General features: G+C 45.0%; 1 protein-coding gene across 2 annotated transcripts in view; it reads right to left on the bottom strand.

Annotated features, from left to right (window-relative positions):
* CACNA1C (calcium voltage-gated channel subunit alpha1 C) overlaps window positions 1-16,340 on the bottom strand; it is a 463,700-nt gene that overhangs the window by 56,369 nt on the left and 390,991 nt on the right. For both annotated transcript variants that reach the window (XM_058420136.1, XM_058420137.1), the window contains 2 exons: window positions 15,974-16,132; window positions 14,686-14,796 (listed from right to left, as the gene is read on the bottom strand). In XM_058420136.1, coding sequence (XP_058276119.1) covers window positions 14,686-14,796; window positions 15,974-16,132 — 270 coding nt within the window. The remainder of the gene's footprint in view (window positions 1-14,685; window positions 14,797-15,973; window positions 16,133-16,340) is intronic.

Raw genomic sequence — 16,340 nt, forward strand, 5'->3', positions numbered from 1 at the left:
TTTTTTTTTCTGAGCAGCTTCTTACATAGAGCCCAACAATCATTGCTCTGGCAAGACAGCATTTGCTGTTGGTGAAAATGGCATCAAATCCTGTCCTCAGCTGACCACCAGAGCCAGTCAGTGGTCTACTGCTCCCAGGAGTAGTGATGCAACCTCACTGGAAGCAATGACACTGCACTGACAGAGCTGGCACGTCTCAGGAGAGATTCAGGCCTGGAAAGAAAAGGTCCCTTTTCCATTGCCATCAAAAATAGCTGCTTTGGACCTCTGAGGCACCACAGTGTATCCGGAGTCACTCTGCTGGCTTCAACAGTGTTGCTCCAAATTTACACTGCAGGTTCTTTCTCCTGGGATGCTCCACTGAGTCTCAGCAGCAAGATCCCTGCTTGAAAGCCATGGGCTGGTCTGCTCTGGGATCCCAGGAAGAGCATGATCCCAGTCTGATAGTTTGTGGCTGCAAGGTGAACTCAGAGAGCTCTTCTCTTCCTCCTGTGTCTCTCAGGTGAGGGACAGAGAGGAACCGTGGATATGAATGCAGTTTTACTCAACCCCACATCCAAAATGCCGGTGTTGAATTAAGGAAACACGTGAATTTTAAAACCTTCCTTTCCTCCTCGCCTGCTCCCTCTGTGTTTCGAGCAGAAGTGTGAAAAACAGGAAGATATTATTCACAGTAAGAGAGCTCAAGGAAACAGAGGACACAGAACACAGCTTCATCGGGGTGCAAGGTGATGGAATCCTTCCCTGAAAAGCCACCCACCCTCCTGAGAGACATTTACCTACAAATGGCCACGTGGGGCTTAGCTTTGGATCAGACTCATAACCTGGTCACGAGTTAGGAGTGTGCAATGAGAGTGAGCTACACCCCTTCAGGACCTGCCTCTTGTGACCTCAAAGTGCCTCTTCAAGCCACATTCCTCTCTGGAGTGTACCAGGGTGGCTCAGGAAGGACAAACTGAATGAAGGAAGAGCCTTCACTCTAATAAAGAGGTTGTATTTCCAAAATATTTTTTTTTTCCCACCAGAAAGTTCTGCATACTTTTCCCAAGAGGGTGGAGGTCTGACTGGAAATGAATTGATGGCACTGTTTGTTTGTGCAGTGCAGGAATTTAGAGTGCAATGCCATATTTTGCCCATAAAGGGAGAGGCTTGACCCTGATTTAGCTGTAATTGCATGCCACGTAACGGCATCCTCAGGGCTTTACTGGGGAAGGGTAGTCACCCTCTCTTGTGGGATGTCTTTGGAGATCCATGAAGCTTTTGGGGAGAAAAGAGGACAGAGAGAGACCAGGAGGATTGGATTGAATATTCAGGAAGCATGAAACAGCCCCACCAGTAGAGCACATTTTTTCCCCATTTCTTTTTTTTTTTTCCCCCCAAAGGTAGCAAATGATCGTGTATCACCACATGATCAATAAGTTAAAAAAGGCTGAGCATAAATATGCAGTAGCTGACTGGAATGGAATCTCATTTGTGCGAGAGGAGCAGACACTTCAGAATGAGCATGCCAATCACTTTTAGGCTTCCTAGTTGCTGAGATGAGCTGTTAAAGAAACTAGGGTTTATTTAGGTGCTAACGGAGGCATCGACATCTCTGGGCACCATTTCTCCTACTTTTTGTGAATATGAGATCCTAAATAGGACGTCTGAGAAGCCTCAATAATAATAACAACAGGGAAAATTGCCCAAGAGAATCTGTCTGAAGCTCAGGGTCACCTGGAGCCCATAACAAGAATATTTGGTAGCTGGAGTGAAGCACAGAAGTCCTCAGGGGAAGGGTGCTGTTGAGTCATGGAACTGCCTGGGCTTTGAGCATCGAGCCCTGTGGGACCTGCAGGGTCACTTGTGTGTTAGTTTACGTGAAGATTTTTATCTGCTTAGTCACAGGTTTTCATTTCTGCCTCTTCTGAGGCGCCTGGCAAAATTTAACCACACCCCTCTGAGGAAAAAAAAAGTCCCTAAAGATGAGGAGAACAGCAAGGTCAAGGCTATTCACTGGGTGGGATCTGGACGCAGTGGGATGTTCCCCAGTGGAAGGTGATGCTGCAGCGTTGTAGGAAGAAAAGGAAGGACGTGCATACATGCATGTTTGCATTTATGAATTCAGGAATGAAGCATCGAGGAGGAGAAACTAAGGCACAGGGATAACTGCACAGCCTAAAAGGACAGCAAACAGCAGGATGACCTTGCTGCCACTTCTCTGAAACGATCCTGCATGCTAAAACAACAAAAAGAAGCATCAAGTCTAAATCAGCTGAAGAGAGCACATGGGAAGGAGAGAAAGGGGCTGATACCCTGACACTCAGTGGGATTTCTTAGCAAAAATTTCCTGCTGATTGTAAAGGGCAAAGCAGACTTTGCTGGGGATTTGCAAAATGAGATGAGCTGCTAGTCTGGCTGATGTTTAGTTAATACAAGGATTCGTTTTTGAAAATGCTGCAGGCTGTTTAGAGCGGTGAGAGTCAGTTCTCTGACTTCATTAAAAGAGACTTTCCCTGAAGGTGCTTTTGCAAAAGGGACAGTATTGAATCAAAGGACATTTACACAGTTCCATGGCTCTAGGCACACGCTCTCACAGCAGATTTGGGGGATTCACCTGTGTCCTGAGCAATCTCACAACGCTACAATAGCTCCTGATACGGAAGGGAGATGAGTGTCAGATGCAAATCCTGTTGTGCCAAGATACCATTTAGCCATAACAGCAATCAGGGAAATTAGCAGAGCCTAATAGAGAAGGAATCAAGTGGAGGATGCAGCTGCTTGGAGTTCCTGACAGGCTGCAGGAAAGCAGCATCTATTTGCATACTATCTATCAACTCTCATCCAGTGATGGATTAATTCTGAGACAGAGTCCCTGCAGTTCACCTACCAGTCACTGTAATGAGTCACTGCTGCAGGGAATTAAACAAGGCTCCCTTCTACTCCTCCAAACCTTTCCACAGACAGACAGAGAAAAGAGGAGCATTTCATCACTCCAGACTGTTCTGGTGAGTTCTGAAGGAGCCTCATGACTCTTTGCTCATTCTGTAAGAAAACAACTTACAGCCCAAGATGGACACTCAAAAATGTTGATGCTTTCCTTTACCCTCCCTCACTTGTTTCATGCTCTCTGTCACAGTGAGGGCACCTGTGGAAGCAGACAGGTGTCCCTTGAGGTCTGAGGGCGTGCTTGGACATCCTGAACGCTCTGCTTGACAGAAACAAAAGAGTTGGAGAACCTGACTGGCTCTGTGATCTGGCAAAAGACCTCAGATGTTGATTTAGAGGGGGCTGGTAGAAAACTGAGGTACCTCGTTACTGGCCACTTTGAACTGGGCACCTTCTGATTATTGTTTGAGATCCTGTAGGTCCTAAAGCAAATTACAGGTCTCACTTGTGCTTCTGGGGAACAAATGCCTCCATCACAGAAAAAACCTGAGAAACCCCACTGTCTGAACCAAGGCCCCCAAGCCACTATTTCACAAACTTTGGCCTTTATGGAGGCTGGAAATATAGAATTTCTTTTTTATGCTCTACACACCTAAGGATAATTAATGATTAATGATGGAGGACATGAGTAGAAAAGACTGTATCAGATCTGTGAACTGAGAATTTCCATTTCCAGATTTTGCAATCCAGTTCATTTTAGAGCTGCATTTTCTAACGACTGTTTCCATGCCCATCTACATGGACTCATGGGATGGTTTGGGCTGGAAGGGACCTTAAAGTTCATCTCTTTCCAGCCCCTGCCATGGTCAGGGACACATTCCACCAGACCAGGTTGCTCAAATCCCATCCAGCTTGGCCTTGAGCACTTCCAGGGATGGGGCAACCACAGCTGCTCTGGGCATCCTGTGCCAGGGCCTCACCACCCTCACAGTAAAGAATTTTTTCCCAAAACCTAATCTAACCCAGCCCTCTTTTAGTTCAAGGCCATTCCCTCTTGTCCTATCACCGTGTCCTTGCAAAAGGACCCTCTCCAGCCTTCCTGCAGGTGCTGAGCGTGGTGGCACAGTCATCTTACACCTCCCTCTATTTCATTTACTCTAAAGTGCTTAGAAATACACAAGCTCTCAGCCACAGGGCTTGAAGGGCAACGTTCTGGCCCCAGGTCTTCCCAAGACTGGGAAAGAAGCATGGCAAAGGCAAGATGGAAGCATTTAATATGAAAGCATCTCTTAGACACAGCAAAGAGCTCACATTTCCAGGCAGCACGCTGAGAAGGCCTGGGGAAATTACACCAGCAAAGCATGCTGAAACCAGATGATTCAACGAGCTGATCCTGATGTAATTTTTGGCCTGGATTGCTCTTGACTGCCTTTGGAGGAAGGGTGAGTAATGCCTCTGAACAATAATGACTAAGGCCGCCTCGATATAAACGCGTGAAAATGGTGGCAGAACAGCTGAAAGCTCTCTCGTAAATTTTGCTGTCCACCTAGAAAATAAGATAAACACTCTTGACCTTCCTACAGGTATATTGTGGCACAGCAATACCCCAGGAGGAGTCAGGTTCTTTTTCTCAGGAACAGTAAGCTCGCAGCAGTCATTTAAAAATTACTGCCCTCCAGCCAGAAACCAGACTTGTTCTCAGTGAAGAGAAATGAAATCAGCACCAGTTTTACCAGAAAGACTGAGAAGTGAATGTGATGGCTGAACAGATCTTTTATCACAAAGTGCATTCCATGAGAACTTTGCTGTCAAATTCCATTTGGAAGAAGCCGCAAGTGCTCAAAGGCTTTGGGAGGTCTGGAAGCAGCATGTCTTGATGAGAGCCAGTAAAGAACTCCTGAAGGCAATAAACCAACCCAGCAGCATGAAACAGTCCTATGAAAAAAGCTAAAGGATGGGCTCTTTTGTTTGGGATTGTCTGTCTCCTAAAGCAGGACTGACATCCCAGCCCAGGCAAGAATGATGCAAAAGAAGGGGAACTCAGCCTATCAGAACAGAAGTGCCATATCTCTCAGGGTGAAGAGTCACCTCAAGCTGTGGGAAGATGAGACGGGGGCAAGCAGAGAGTGAAGAAACATTCTGAATATGGGGCTGGACTCAGAACAGCTTCCCTCTCTCTGTGTGGAGCGTGGGGAGAGGCTCTGATGTGGTTGCTGAGTGGATGGTGGATACTGAGTGGCAGAAATCACAAATGTTCAAGAAACAGCAGAGCAGGCATGAGCAGAAGCTTTTACATGTTTGCAAGTTCTTTTTAAGTTACTCCATTTTCATAAAAGGCCGAATTTTATATGGATTAGAGTAGGTAATAAAATAATACTTATTTTTTTGTGATCCATCAATCATAACTTGCCAAAAGAGGACGATGACTCTCATTCCTCTCTTGGGGAAGCAGAAACAAAGAAAACCAAGATTTCCAAGGTCTCCAAAAGCCAGATGTGTGAGAGAAGGGAGATCACCTCCCTTAGATGTCAGCCAGGTGAGCATCTGCCAGTGGAAATGTCACCTTCTAACGTGATGGATGGCTCTTAACAGCTGCTGTATCACAGTCTGTTATCTGGTACCATTCTTACGTGAAGATTCTCCCCTCTGAGAGCTTTTGACCCTCTAAAACAGCCTCACATGCAGTGACAGAGGGTTGGGATATTTTTTGTCTGAGAGGGAGAGCAAGTTGCTTTTCCCTGGCACTGCTCCCTCTCCAGGCTGTTGCTGCTGCTGTGAGTGAGGCCCGGGTTCACCATCCCACTGGGCTTTTAACGCCGTGCAGATAATTTTCTGTATTAAATAATTAAGTGCAATAGCTAATACAGTGCTTCCCACACTGTTGCATTGCGCAGTCATATAATTATTTTTTGATCATTTGTAACGACATTAAAACCCCCAAGTGCCAGACTGAAAATACATCTGTCATAATGTTGCAGCAATGTGCAAATTCTCTGGGAATGTTTGCTGTGAAGGAAAAGGCCCTCGATCACTGAAGCTCCCGCACAGCTCCTTTAGCAGCCTCTTCTGCCCAATTCTCCACTGTTCCTTCAGAAAGCTGGAGGATCGCACAGCTCTGGGATGATCATTGTCAGAGGTTTCACACATTCTCTACAGAAATTACAGGATGTATTCGCAGAAAATTGCTGGCCTTGTCCTCCAGGAAAAAGAACATCCTGCATTTAAACAACAGATGTAACACGGGGAGCAGCCGATCAAACAGCCTTTTTGTCCCTCACCAACTGTTTCCACCACAACGTGAAAGGACAAGTTCTTTCCATGAAGAGGGAAGTTTGTTCTGGATACTCATTTCGTTGCTGGCCTCTTTCTCAGGGGCAGCAGCAAAGAAACCAATTAAGGTGCGCTCTGCTCATGTCTTTGTGCCGGATATATTTATTTTCCACAATAAAATGGGAAAGAGCCACTTTACACAGGATGTCAACCAGTGCTGACGAGGAAGGCTTTGATGCTTCCTGATCCAGATTCAAGTAGAGTGATGAGCTAGAATTTAGGGTGAAAGTTTCATTTCTCATCATCCATCTCGTTTCTTCTGTTATATTCACCTACCGAGAGTTTTTCACACTGCATGACTTGTTTAGGTTCAGTCACGCCTATGCCACCTCAGAATATAAGCATATGCACAATAGAACAACTTCAGTCTGGCACTACTTTCTTCTCCTTCAAAGTGTTTGGAAGGGCCAGATTTCCTCTCCCACACACCCCCAGGAGCTGGTGAGGAGCTCAGTGAAATCTAGAAGCCATCAAAGAGGATTCCCCGTGCTTTCACATGACAAAGAAGGCAGTTATCTGCTAGCTAACTCCTCATTTGTAGAAACTCTCCCTAAATCAATCTCATCCCCTGAGCATTCTGTTGCAAATTTTCTTTCTCCGTGTTAGCTGGAAGATTTATTATTCAAGGCTCTACTTGATGGGCCATCAGTCTGGAGCACCAGGATGTAGTTCCTCTTTTATTCAAATTCCACTGCCTGGTAACACATTGGCAGCACTCTCTCCTGAGTAGTTTCGATTAAACACTTGGAATAACAAATCCAGGCTTTGGCTCTTGGCTATTGGGGTCCTTCCCTGGTCTCTGAGAACGCCTCAGTGCTGAACTGCTGAGAGAGTGCTGTGCCACAAACTGGGCTCACTCTCTGTCTTAGCCTCTCTTTTCCTTCCTTTTCCTGCACATAAGGGCAGATAGGAATTCTGTCAGGCAAGCAGCTTCCAGGAGCAACTCTACCAGCTGTGCCAGCCCACTGCTGTGTATAAAAGACTGGGATGACCTGGTCATCCATGGCCAGAATAATTATTCCGAGTATTTCTTCCCACCAAGGTCACCTAAACCAGCTGCTCTGACATATGGTACTTTTAGTATCTGCTTTTTCAGAAGAGGTTAGAAAAGAGGCTCCCTCTTCCTTCCAGGCCTATGGACATGAAAGACAACATGGTCAAGTCTCTGCATGATGTGCATACTGTGCAGAATGCGTGGCAATCCTGGCAGACAGGTAATGACAGCAGAGAGAAAGCAGAGGAGTGATTAATGAAGGGTTAGGATTTCTTTCCCCCCTTTTCTAGTTTATTTCCAAAACCCTCGAGGCCGGTTCAGCAATCTCCCCAGAGCCTCAGGCTGACTGCACCCGAAATGCAGTGTTTGGTGCCTTTATCTGGGCATGACAGACATCAGGGATTTCTGGTCCTACAGCAGCTGCTGGGCTCCTGAAGCAGCTGAGAGTCATCCCAGCCGGGCTGCTGGGGGTGCAGGAGATTCAGAGGAACAGACAAGACATTCAGACTTCACCCACAATGAAATTTCCTTGAAAAAGGAAAGCCTTTCCGAGGCAACCTGATGATGAAACAGGGCTGAGTTTAATCCGCAGAAGTAGGGAAACATGCTGTACCCAACTTCTACTGCAAATTACTCTGATGAGACAGTGCACAGGGAGGCTCTGTGGCTGGGATTCTAACGTTTGAACACGGAGACCTGGGATGCCTGCCAGGGAACTTCAATAAAATGTAGAAGCACAAAAAGATGCTCATTAGCTTAAAAGGTATGGGTTTTAATTCAGTTTTTAATTTTCTAAAAATCCCTTCCCATGTTTACTTTTGCTTTCAGTCCTGTTTCTGTTTTTTATTTTCCTTGCATCACTTTTTGTCCAATCACTTCTTCCTCCATTTTATTAATACTTTACTATTTCGAGGTCTACAATTTATTTTTTTTCTTTCTGCCTTTAAGGATATCTTATCTTTTCCCACTCTTCATTACCTATATGGCTTTTCTTCCTCCACAGACTTGGGTTTTCTCTCTTTTCCTCTCAGACCTGGTCCTTCCTGCTGCTTTAGTTCCTTCCTTCAGCTAACAAACTGTCTTACCTGATCATTCCTACTTCTCTCCACGCTCACTGCTTCTTACCCAGCATCAAGCAGAGCTCACTCTTCCCTTGTTAGATGATGGATATTATTCCCCACCCACGTGTTTTGACACATGATCATCTTTCTCGCGCTTTCTTTTTGCCTTTTAAAGCATTTCTTTCGCCCAAAGCCGGGGTGGTGGTTGGAGACTGCCCTTCTCCTTGCAGTGGGTACATGACCCAGTCATCAAACACTCCACAGGTAGAGGCTGCCCCTCCAGAACAGAAAAGATCATACTGAAGCTGAGGAAACAATTAGGTGGCTAGCAAGGCTAAGGAGCTGCCAAAACCAGCAAAGGAAGTCTGCAAAGAGAGAGGCATTTGACAACCACACAGCTTCGTGTGGCCACAGTCCGTGGAGGGAGGGAGCTGCCTGCACCACGGGCTCACATTTACACAACTTAAACCACTAATTTATGCCACCATCCTGCATCCCAGAGCATGTGATTTCTAGCTAAATATGATTCCTGCTGGATGAAGCTGATGTGTTATTCAGCTCTGAGCAAAAGACCACTTAGTTGTAACCAGTTTTCCTGATGGTTTTTTATCAGTGCAGGATGTCTCTACTTCCCTTGCTCCCTACAAGCTGGAGAAATAAAACACTGAATTAATGAATGATCCCAGGGCAGCATCCTAAGCTACACAGGTATTTCTACGTGTACTGGAATGAAGTACAAAAAGCATTAGATTTCCAAAATTAACCACCATTGTTTCTGTGGTGCAAGGGGATATAAATTTCAGCTGCTTGTGAAAATGTTGGAGCCTCTATCCTGACCCAGGAATAACAGATCATGGTTTTGGTGAGAAAGAAGAATGCAAGTAGTATGAAGCAGCCAGTGTGACTTTAGGAGAGACTGCTCAAAGATCTGTTTATAGACATAAATGTATGAGAAATGTACTGGTAAAAAAGGGAACAAAAACAGATGAGTCATTTTGCAGGTTTTGGAAGAAATATCTGTACATCAAACGCATGATAAACGCTGACTGAGAGGAGCTTAAAGAGGAATAAAGAAGTGCAGATGAATCAGGGGGAGAAAGAAACACTGAGGACACGTAGATCCATCAGTACACGGAGGAATAACTATGGGCGGCACTTCTGGCTTCCACTGCACAGAGGGTCACAGCTCTTGCTGGGATCTCCTGGGGCTGTGTGCCTGGTCTGAAACTGCCCACTGAAGTCTGAACCCTGCCGCACGAAAATGACGTGTGAGAACGACAAAAATGCAGAGTAAAGCAGCAGTGATAAACGAGGGGCTGAAGGAACTCTCTGAGGCAGGACAGATGGCGTTGTTCCAGGCTGCCTTGCAAGTAGCATCCATAAACACCCAGGGAAGAAAGGTGCTGACAGTGTCTGGTGAGTGGAGTAGGCTTGTGATCTGCAGTCTCTCTGATTGTCGTAACTCCACAGAGGAAATCTCCAAGATTCCCTTTCCACGCGCAGGCACGGATTTGACAAAATACACAATCGTGTGCTTTCCTTCATGCACAGCAGTAGTTCCATGGATATGCCTTCCCTGGTTTGAGATGACAGACACAGCAGGACAAAATTCCTAGCTCTTGGATTAGTGGTCCTGCCCTAGCTAAGAAGGGGGCAGATGAAGGGTTTCCTAAAGAAAAAGTAGATGTGGCTCATCAGGAGAACAGCCCATTCCAGGGAGCTGGAAAGATGTGAAATTCCTGGAGGAATATCCATCCTCACATTAGCATGTACATTGACAGATGGTGAAGCTTCATATGAACAGGAATTTTAAAGTCACTGTCTTTAACTTGGAAAGATAAACCCCAGGCAGGTTTTGTAGAGCAGCTGGCCTTTCATGGGCTGCTTCTTGTGGGGATTTCTTCTTTAAGAAGCTGCAACAGTGGTAGCTGTGAGCACCACAGACAGCACAGCACCTCATTCCCTTTAGTAGCTTTCTCTGGAAAAAGCCTGAAGGAGCAGCAGCAGCTTTCTCCACGCAGGAATTGGAAAATAGCTCAGCAGACTGGCTGGAGAATTTATAAAATTAGAAAAACAAAGCAGCAAAAGGCCTTGGCTCAACAGCATTACTTTTAGACTGTCTGTCTCTCTGAAGTAACTAGTCTTGAATCACTTCATGAGCATCAGCCAAGACAAACACTGAGGTCCATTTGGGAGTTTTGCTTCAGAGCAGCGCATTAAAACTCTGGAAGGAGATGCAGGGCATGTAGTGGATGTTTTCTTTATCAGCAGCCCTAATCATCCCAAATCATCTAGCTCACTGTTAGCACACCCTCCTGACAAAGCTGCCCACATGGATGAGCTGTCTGACACAGTGCTTAGATTAATCCTGAAAAAAAATGGGGTAACTGACCCTCTGCACCACAAGAAGTGTCACACAAAGCCACAGGGTTCTCAGAAGCCTTGTCCCAGCCTGGCATGTGCCACAGCAGCAGCTGCTCCAGCTGACGCACCCCTCTTCTCTAGGGCCTCCCAGGGGACCAAGAAACCCAAAACACTGCTCACAGAGCATGGCCAGCTAGAAGGACAAGTTTCAAAGGGACTTGCTGACCAGAGCAACCAATCTCAGCAGTATGTTTGGTTAGGAAAGCCCTTGCCTTCCTACCCCCTTCACATATTTTCTGTAAGTGTTAGGAGACGAGCCCTGACTTGGACTTGGCTCCTCACTCCTACAGCTGTCCTTTCAATAAGGAAAGCTTTGCTCCCACCCAAGAGCTAGGGGCAGGGCTGGATTATCCGTGCTGGTTCTTTGTAGGCTGGCACGTGTGTGAGCCTGCTTCTTATCTGTGCAGCTTTTTCACCTCTAGTGTCAAGAGTAGCAAGTCAGGAGGACATCTCACAGAATGGGAATGAAGAAATGAAAAAAGAGACGTGGCAAAATAAATCTGTTCAGTCAGGCTGCCACCTTTTCTGTCGCTCTGCAGGTAAAACACTGGGGTGCACTGTGCTTAGTGGACCTTGGCAAGGGGAGCTTAACAGTTGGACTTGATGATCTTGAATGATCTTGATGATTTTCTAATTGAAGCTGTGTGTCTGTAACAGTGGATGCCACACCATGGGCAGCAGCCGGAACTCTGCATGTCAGGCTTCCCCTAAAGCTGTTCCACACCCCTGTGGTGACCCTGCGAGGAGGTAGCAGGATAGCAGCTCCCAATACCTCAGGGATCTGTCCCAGTTCCCTTTCAGCTCTCCCTGGTGAAGGTGTGAATAAACAGCAGCTCGTTCCCCCTCGTGCAGATGGAGGAAGCCTCATCCCTCTGCTGCTGCAGACTCTTCCTTCCAAGGTGCCTTTAGGAAGTGGCTGTGCAAGGGGAGCTCTGTGGTGGCTGCTGCAGAGTCACAGCTCAGCTCCTCCTTGTCTTGCTGCAGTTGAAGGTTAAGCTGCATCATCCACGACTGGGTTAAGCACCCAAAAAAAGGAGGAAACTGACTGGATGTTGCCAGCTTCAATTCTGTGCTCAGTTCTGTCACATCCTGCTGGGGCTCGTCATTAGAACACAACACCTTCAGCTACCTGAGTTTCCTCTTTTCTTGTTGTCAGTCATAAAGCTTACAGCTCTTTTATTTTAGGTTATTCTTCAGACTGAAAAGAGTGATGTTCGGGCACAAATTCAAAATGAGACAAAGCAGCTTAAACAAAGGCTGGTTTGTGTTTCATTGCTCAGGGAATGACAGACAAATCTGTCTGCAGCAGAGATGAGTATTTCATCTTGCCATTTCCCATCTGGGAAACACTAGTAACACTCAACATCTCGTTTCTTTGTTGGGAGGACTTGGTTGGCTTGAAGGGATAGATAATGGTGTTCTCCCAAGTGACAAAGAAATGCCTTTGGACTTTCCCAGCTGGTGTTCATGGGGACAGCTTCCATCTGCAAATGTAGTTTGGACACAAGGTCTAGCCAAGCAGAAGGTGGAGGAAACTACTTTCCCCATGCTGGAAACTCCCACTTCAGACCACATTCTAGGCACATTCATCTTCAGTACTGGTGTGCAACCCGAGGAGGAGCAGACAGTGCTGGGGGTTGCCTTCTTTGGAGAGCAGGGAGCGAAGGCTGCAGCCAAATCCTCGTACATAACAACGACAAGTTACACAGAGAATCTGCTGTTTCCAAACCCGAGCCACTGAACTGGTGCTTAACATAACTCAGTGTGAATATGCTGCAGGAGGGAAAGCCTCTTTGCTGTGTTAGCTGTTCTCACAAGGTCAGTCCTGCTTTTCTTCCCTGAAATCCTTTGCTTCAGTTTTTAAAATGTTGGGTTTTTTTTTCAATAAGGTATTTAATTAAAATAGAGGTATGAGTTAGTACCATCTTTAGCATACAGGCCAGACCAGGGTTTGAAACATTTATTGTTAGTGCTGGCTATTCTTTCACCTGAGGCTATTGTCTGAGCCCTAGCTCAAAAGACTTCATTAAGACTCTACTATTCTCATCATAAGGAAAATTTCTGTTTTACTCTCACTTTTACCATAGTGTAGTAGCTGGGGATTTAGTTTGGAAATTAGAGAATCATGGAAAATTGGGCTGAGAGGGTCCCTGTGGTCTTGCCTGTCTCAAGACAGATCACAGATTCCTAAACTGTCTTGAATTAAAGATTCCCCCAATTTAATATTAAATCCTCAAACCATGGAGATTCCACAGTTACTTTAAGAAATCTGTTTCAATGTTTTGCCATTCCAGAGACATGTGCTTACCCTTAGCTGAATTTTTTAGTATTTTTTTTTGTGCAGTAAAACTTGAAAAGGAGATTGAACAGAGGAAACTAAACCAGAAGAAGTAGAAAGGACTTCCACTATCATCAATGGCACTTCCTTACTGTTAGAAGCAACCATGTCAGGTAAGGCCTCCCTTGTATTTGCACAGAAAACTGTATTGGACCTGGCTGAACTTCTCCCCTAAATGTCCTAAACCAAATTCTGCTGAGATTCCCATCTTCCTGAAAGTTAAGAATCTGTAAAGCAGAACTAAAAAAAATCAGAAGAACATTATAAAGCCTGTGAGATGCACTTCTGGGTACATGGTGTGCAGATAAAACTTTTATGAAGTGACAGAAAATCTGCTTGCTAACAGAGATGGTGAAGTCTCAAAAATAACAGGTAGGTCTCTCCTGAAAATTAAAATCCCTGCTGAAACAGATAATGATGCTTCTAAATCTCCCAAGAAAGTGTTTGAGGTCTTTCCAAAAGGCAGTCTTCAGCAGGACTGCCAAGATGCTCCTAACTTCCAAGAGAACTACATCTGAGATAGGATAGCGATATTTGGCTTGGGTGAAAAATAAAATTGTGACTATAACAAGAAGAAGTCCTGGAAAGTGTGGAAGAAAGAGAGAAGCTGGGTGGGAGTAAAGTCAACATGGAGTTGAAAAGAAAGAAATAAGGCCAAATTCAGTAGAAATGGAGAGCAAAGATTCTGAACTGAGGATGAAGAAGATGTTAGATTACACCTGGGAGGAGCTAAACTCAGCAATCCCCTAACTTTAGCATGAAGCGTGGCTGCCAGACATAAACGTTCGCATTTTTACCAGTGTCATAACTGATGCTTCAGAGAGCATCTTGACCACAAGTGTTTCAAAGCACCCTTCAAGATACAACCCCACGCCTCAAGGCACCACTGAAGATACAGAATGACACGAGGGACCTATACTGAGGTATATGGATTCAACTTCTTATGGCACATCACTGAATTTAAACCCCACAGAAGAAAGTCCTGGGTAATTCTGTGAGGTCAGGATCTCTGTCCTTGTCCTGCAGCAGCTGTGAGAACTCGGCTAGAAGAGCTTGGAGGTTATAATCATACCCCACAATGCAGCTATACCAGCATAATCTCACGGCCCAATGCACAGAACAATACTTTAAGACAGGACCTGCTGGGGTACTGAATATTATCAATGAAGTCTTCAATTCAGTACTAGAGCAATCCAAACCATCGCCGAGATGAAGCTCTCCCAGAAGAAACATATTTTTTTTCCAAAGCTCATAACTCAAAATGAGTCACGCTTGATTAACTTCGCTTGGGTCAGGAGACTAATCATGAGATGCTATTTATAAATCATATAAGGAAAGTCAGAGAGAGAGCATTAGAATAACATTCAGAATGGAAGACATGTTATAGCCTTAGCAGAGTGTCACTGTGACAACTTAATGAAAACTAGGAACCATCTCTATTAGCAGGTGCTGCCTTTTTTTTTTTTTTTTTTTTTAAGTGTATCTGCTCTCCAGCAAAACAGAAAGTTATTAAATATAAGTGAGATTCCAATCCAGAAAGCAACTGTCCAGCTCAGTTCTTGGTGGGGTAATAGATCAGAAAAGTTTCACCTCCTCCTTCTCCTCACAGCTGCCCCGCACACATGCACACACACACAGAGGCCAGGGAAATCTACTCCTAGAGCACCTACCTTGGGCTTGAAGGCGATTAATTTCAGGACCATCTCCACAGTGAAGAGGCCAGTGAAGAGCATGTTGAGGATATTCATGGCTTCCTTGAACATGCAGCTCTGACCATAGTGCTGAAAGAGAGCATCCCAGCAGGAGTGTGAGGACAGGAGATGCCAGCAGTCAGGAGTGCACAGGACCCCTCCCGGTTTCCCTTCACGCTAAGGAAGACCCCAGTGTGACGTGTTTTCGATTAAGAATTCCCATTTCCCTTCATACATAAGCACTCCCATGCCTCTATCCATTTTTGCCACCTGTCTCTTGATCTCCTCTTTTTAGAACCATCTTTTCTGAGGAGTGGCTCCCAAAATCATACTTACCATTCCAATTCAGGGCTCATTATAAATTTGTACAACATTAGAATACAGTCTCCAATTGTTTTTTATCTCAACCTTCCCTAACACTTGGGTTATTTTTTTGTTTGTGACTGCACAGTGAGCAGGGATTTCACTGAGCTGTCCATAATGATACCAAGCCATTCCCCGAGGACTTACACTAAATTCAGGATTCTGCAAAGTACATGAGCAGCTCAAATCACGTCCTTCCAATATGCATTATCTTGCATTTGTCAACTCTGAATTAAATTTGCAATCATGCTGCCCACTCACTTAACTTTATTAAGATCTTATGAAGTTATTCTCCATCTTCTATTGATTAATTCAAGCAGTGTCTTCTGCAACAGTTGCTACCTCACTTTTCATACCCCTGTTTCCAGATCATGATACTTGAACCGATTGCCCTGCCTTGTTCTAGGGTCACTTTCCAGTTCGTGTTCAAAGACCCCATTTGTAGTTGCTTAACTTTAATAAACTTCAAACAGCTGGGACGGATTTTCATGTTTTGTATTGGCACAGGGTGATTTATTCAAAGCAGTTTCAGCTAAAACAATTCAGCTGCAGCTGAATGCAAGGCCAGGAAAAAATACAGTGTTGAGGCATTTTCAACATTTTTCTTGAAAGGCTCTAGTACTTGCAGAACTCTGTTTAGAAACGTGAAATTTGTTTGTTTTTAAGGAGTCAAAGCAGAATTATTTAAAGTGTCAGATATTAGCAGGAAGAGAGATTTAGATTCCTCATTTCAACTACATGTCATCAGAAGTGAACGTGGTAAATGGTTTTGTTAACGTGCTTATCCCTGTCCCTCAGCACGTGGTGTGAAGGTGAAAGGAGGCCTCAACCTCAGCCATTCTTGCATTTTCCCCAACAAATTCTACGATTTCATCACCTGGAGGCTTTCTGCTTGCTCACTTACTTGCATGGCCAGGCAGATGGTGTTCAGCAGGATCAGAACGAACATCAGGTATTCAAAATAGGTGGAGTTGACCACGTACCAAACTTTGTACTGGTACTGGTTTTTAGGGATGTATCTCCGCAGGGGCCGGGCTTTCAGGGCATACTCTACACACTGGCGCTGTGGGAGAGGCAGGCTACATTTAAAACTCAAACCCAAAATATCAGGGTGCTCAGCTACCTTCAAAGGTAACAAAAATACTATTTAAGTGTTTTACTGAAACGAAAAAGCTTTGTAGAATAATTTCTGTTAGGTCATAACGTGAATGTGCACGTTCTACCTGTTAAAGAGTTCTATAGAAAATTACTCTGGCCATTTACTTTGGCCA

This window comes from Hirundo rustica, chromosome 4 (assembly GCF_015227805.2).
Source record: "Hirundo rustica isolate bHirRus1 chromosome 4, bHirRus1.pri.v3, whole genome shotgun sequence".
Classification (NCBI taxonomy): Eukaryota; Metazoa; Chordata; class Aves; order Passeriformes; family Hirundinidae; genus Hirundo; species Hirundo rustica.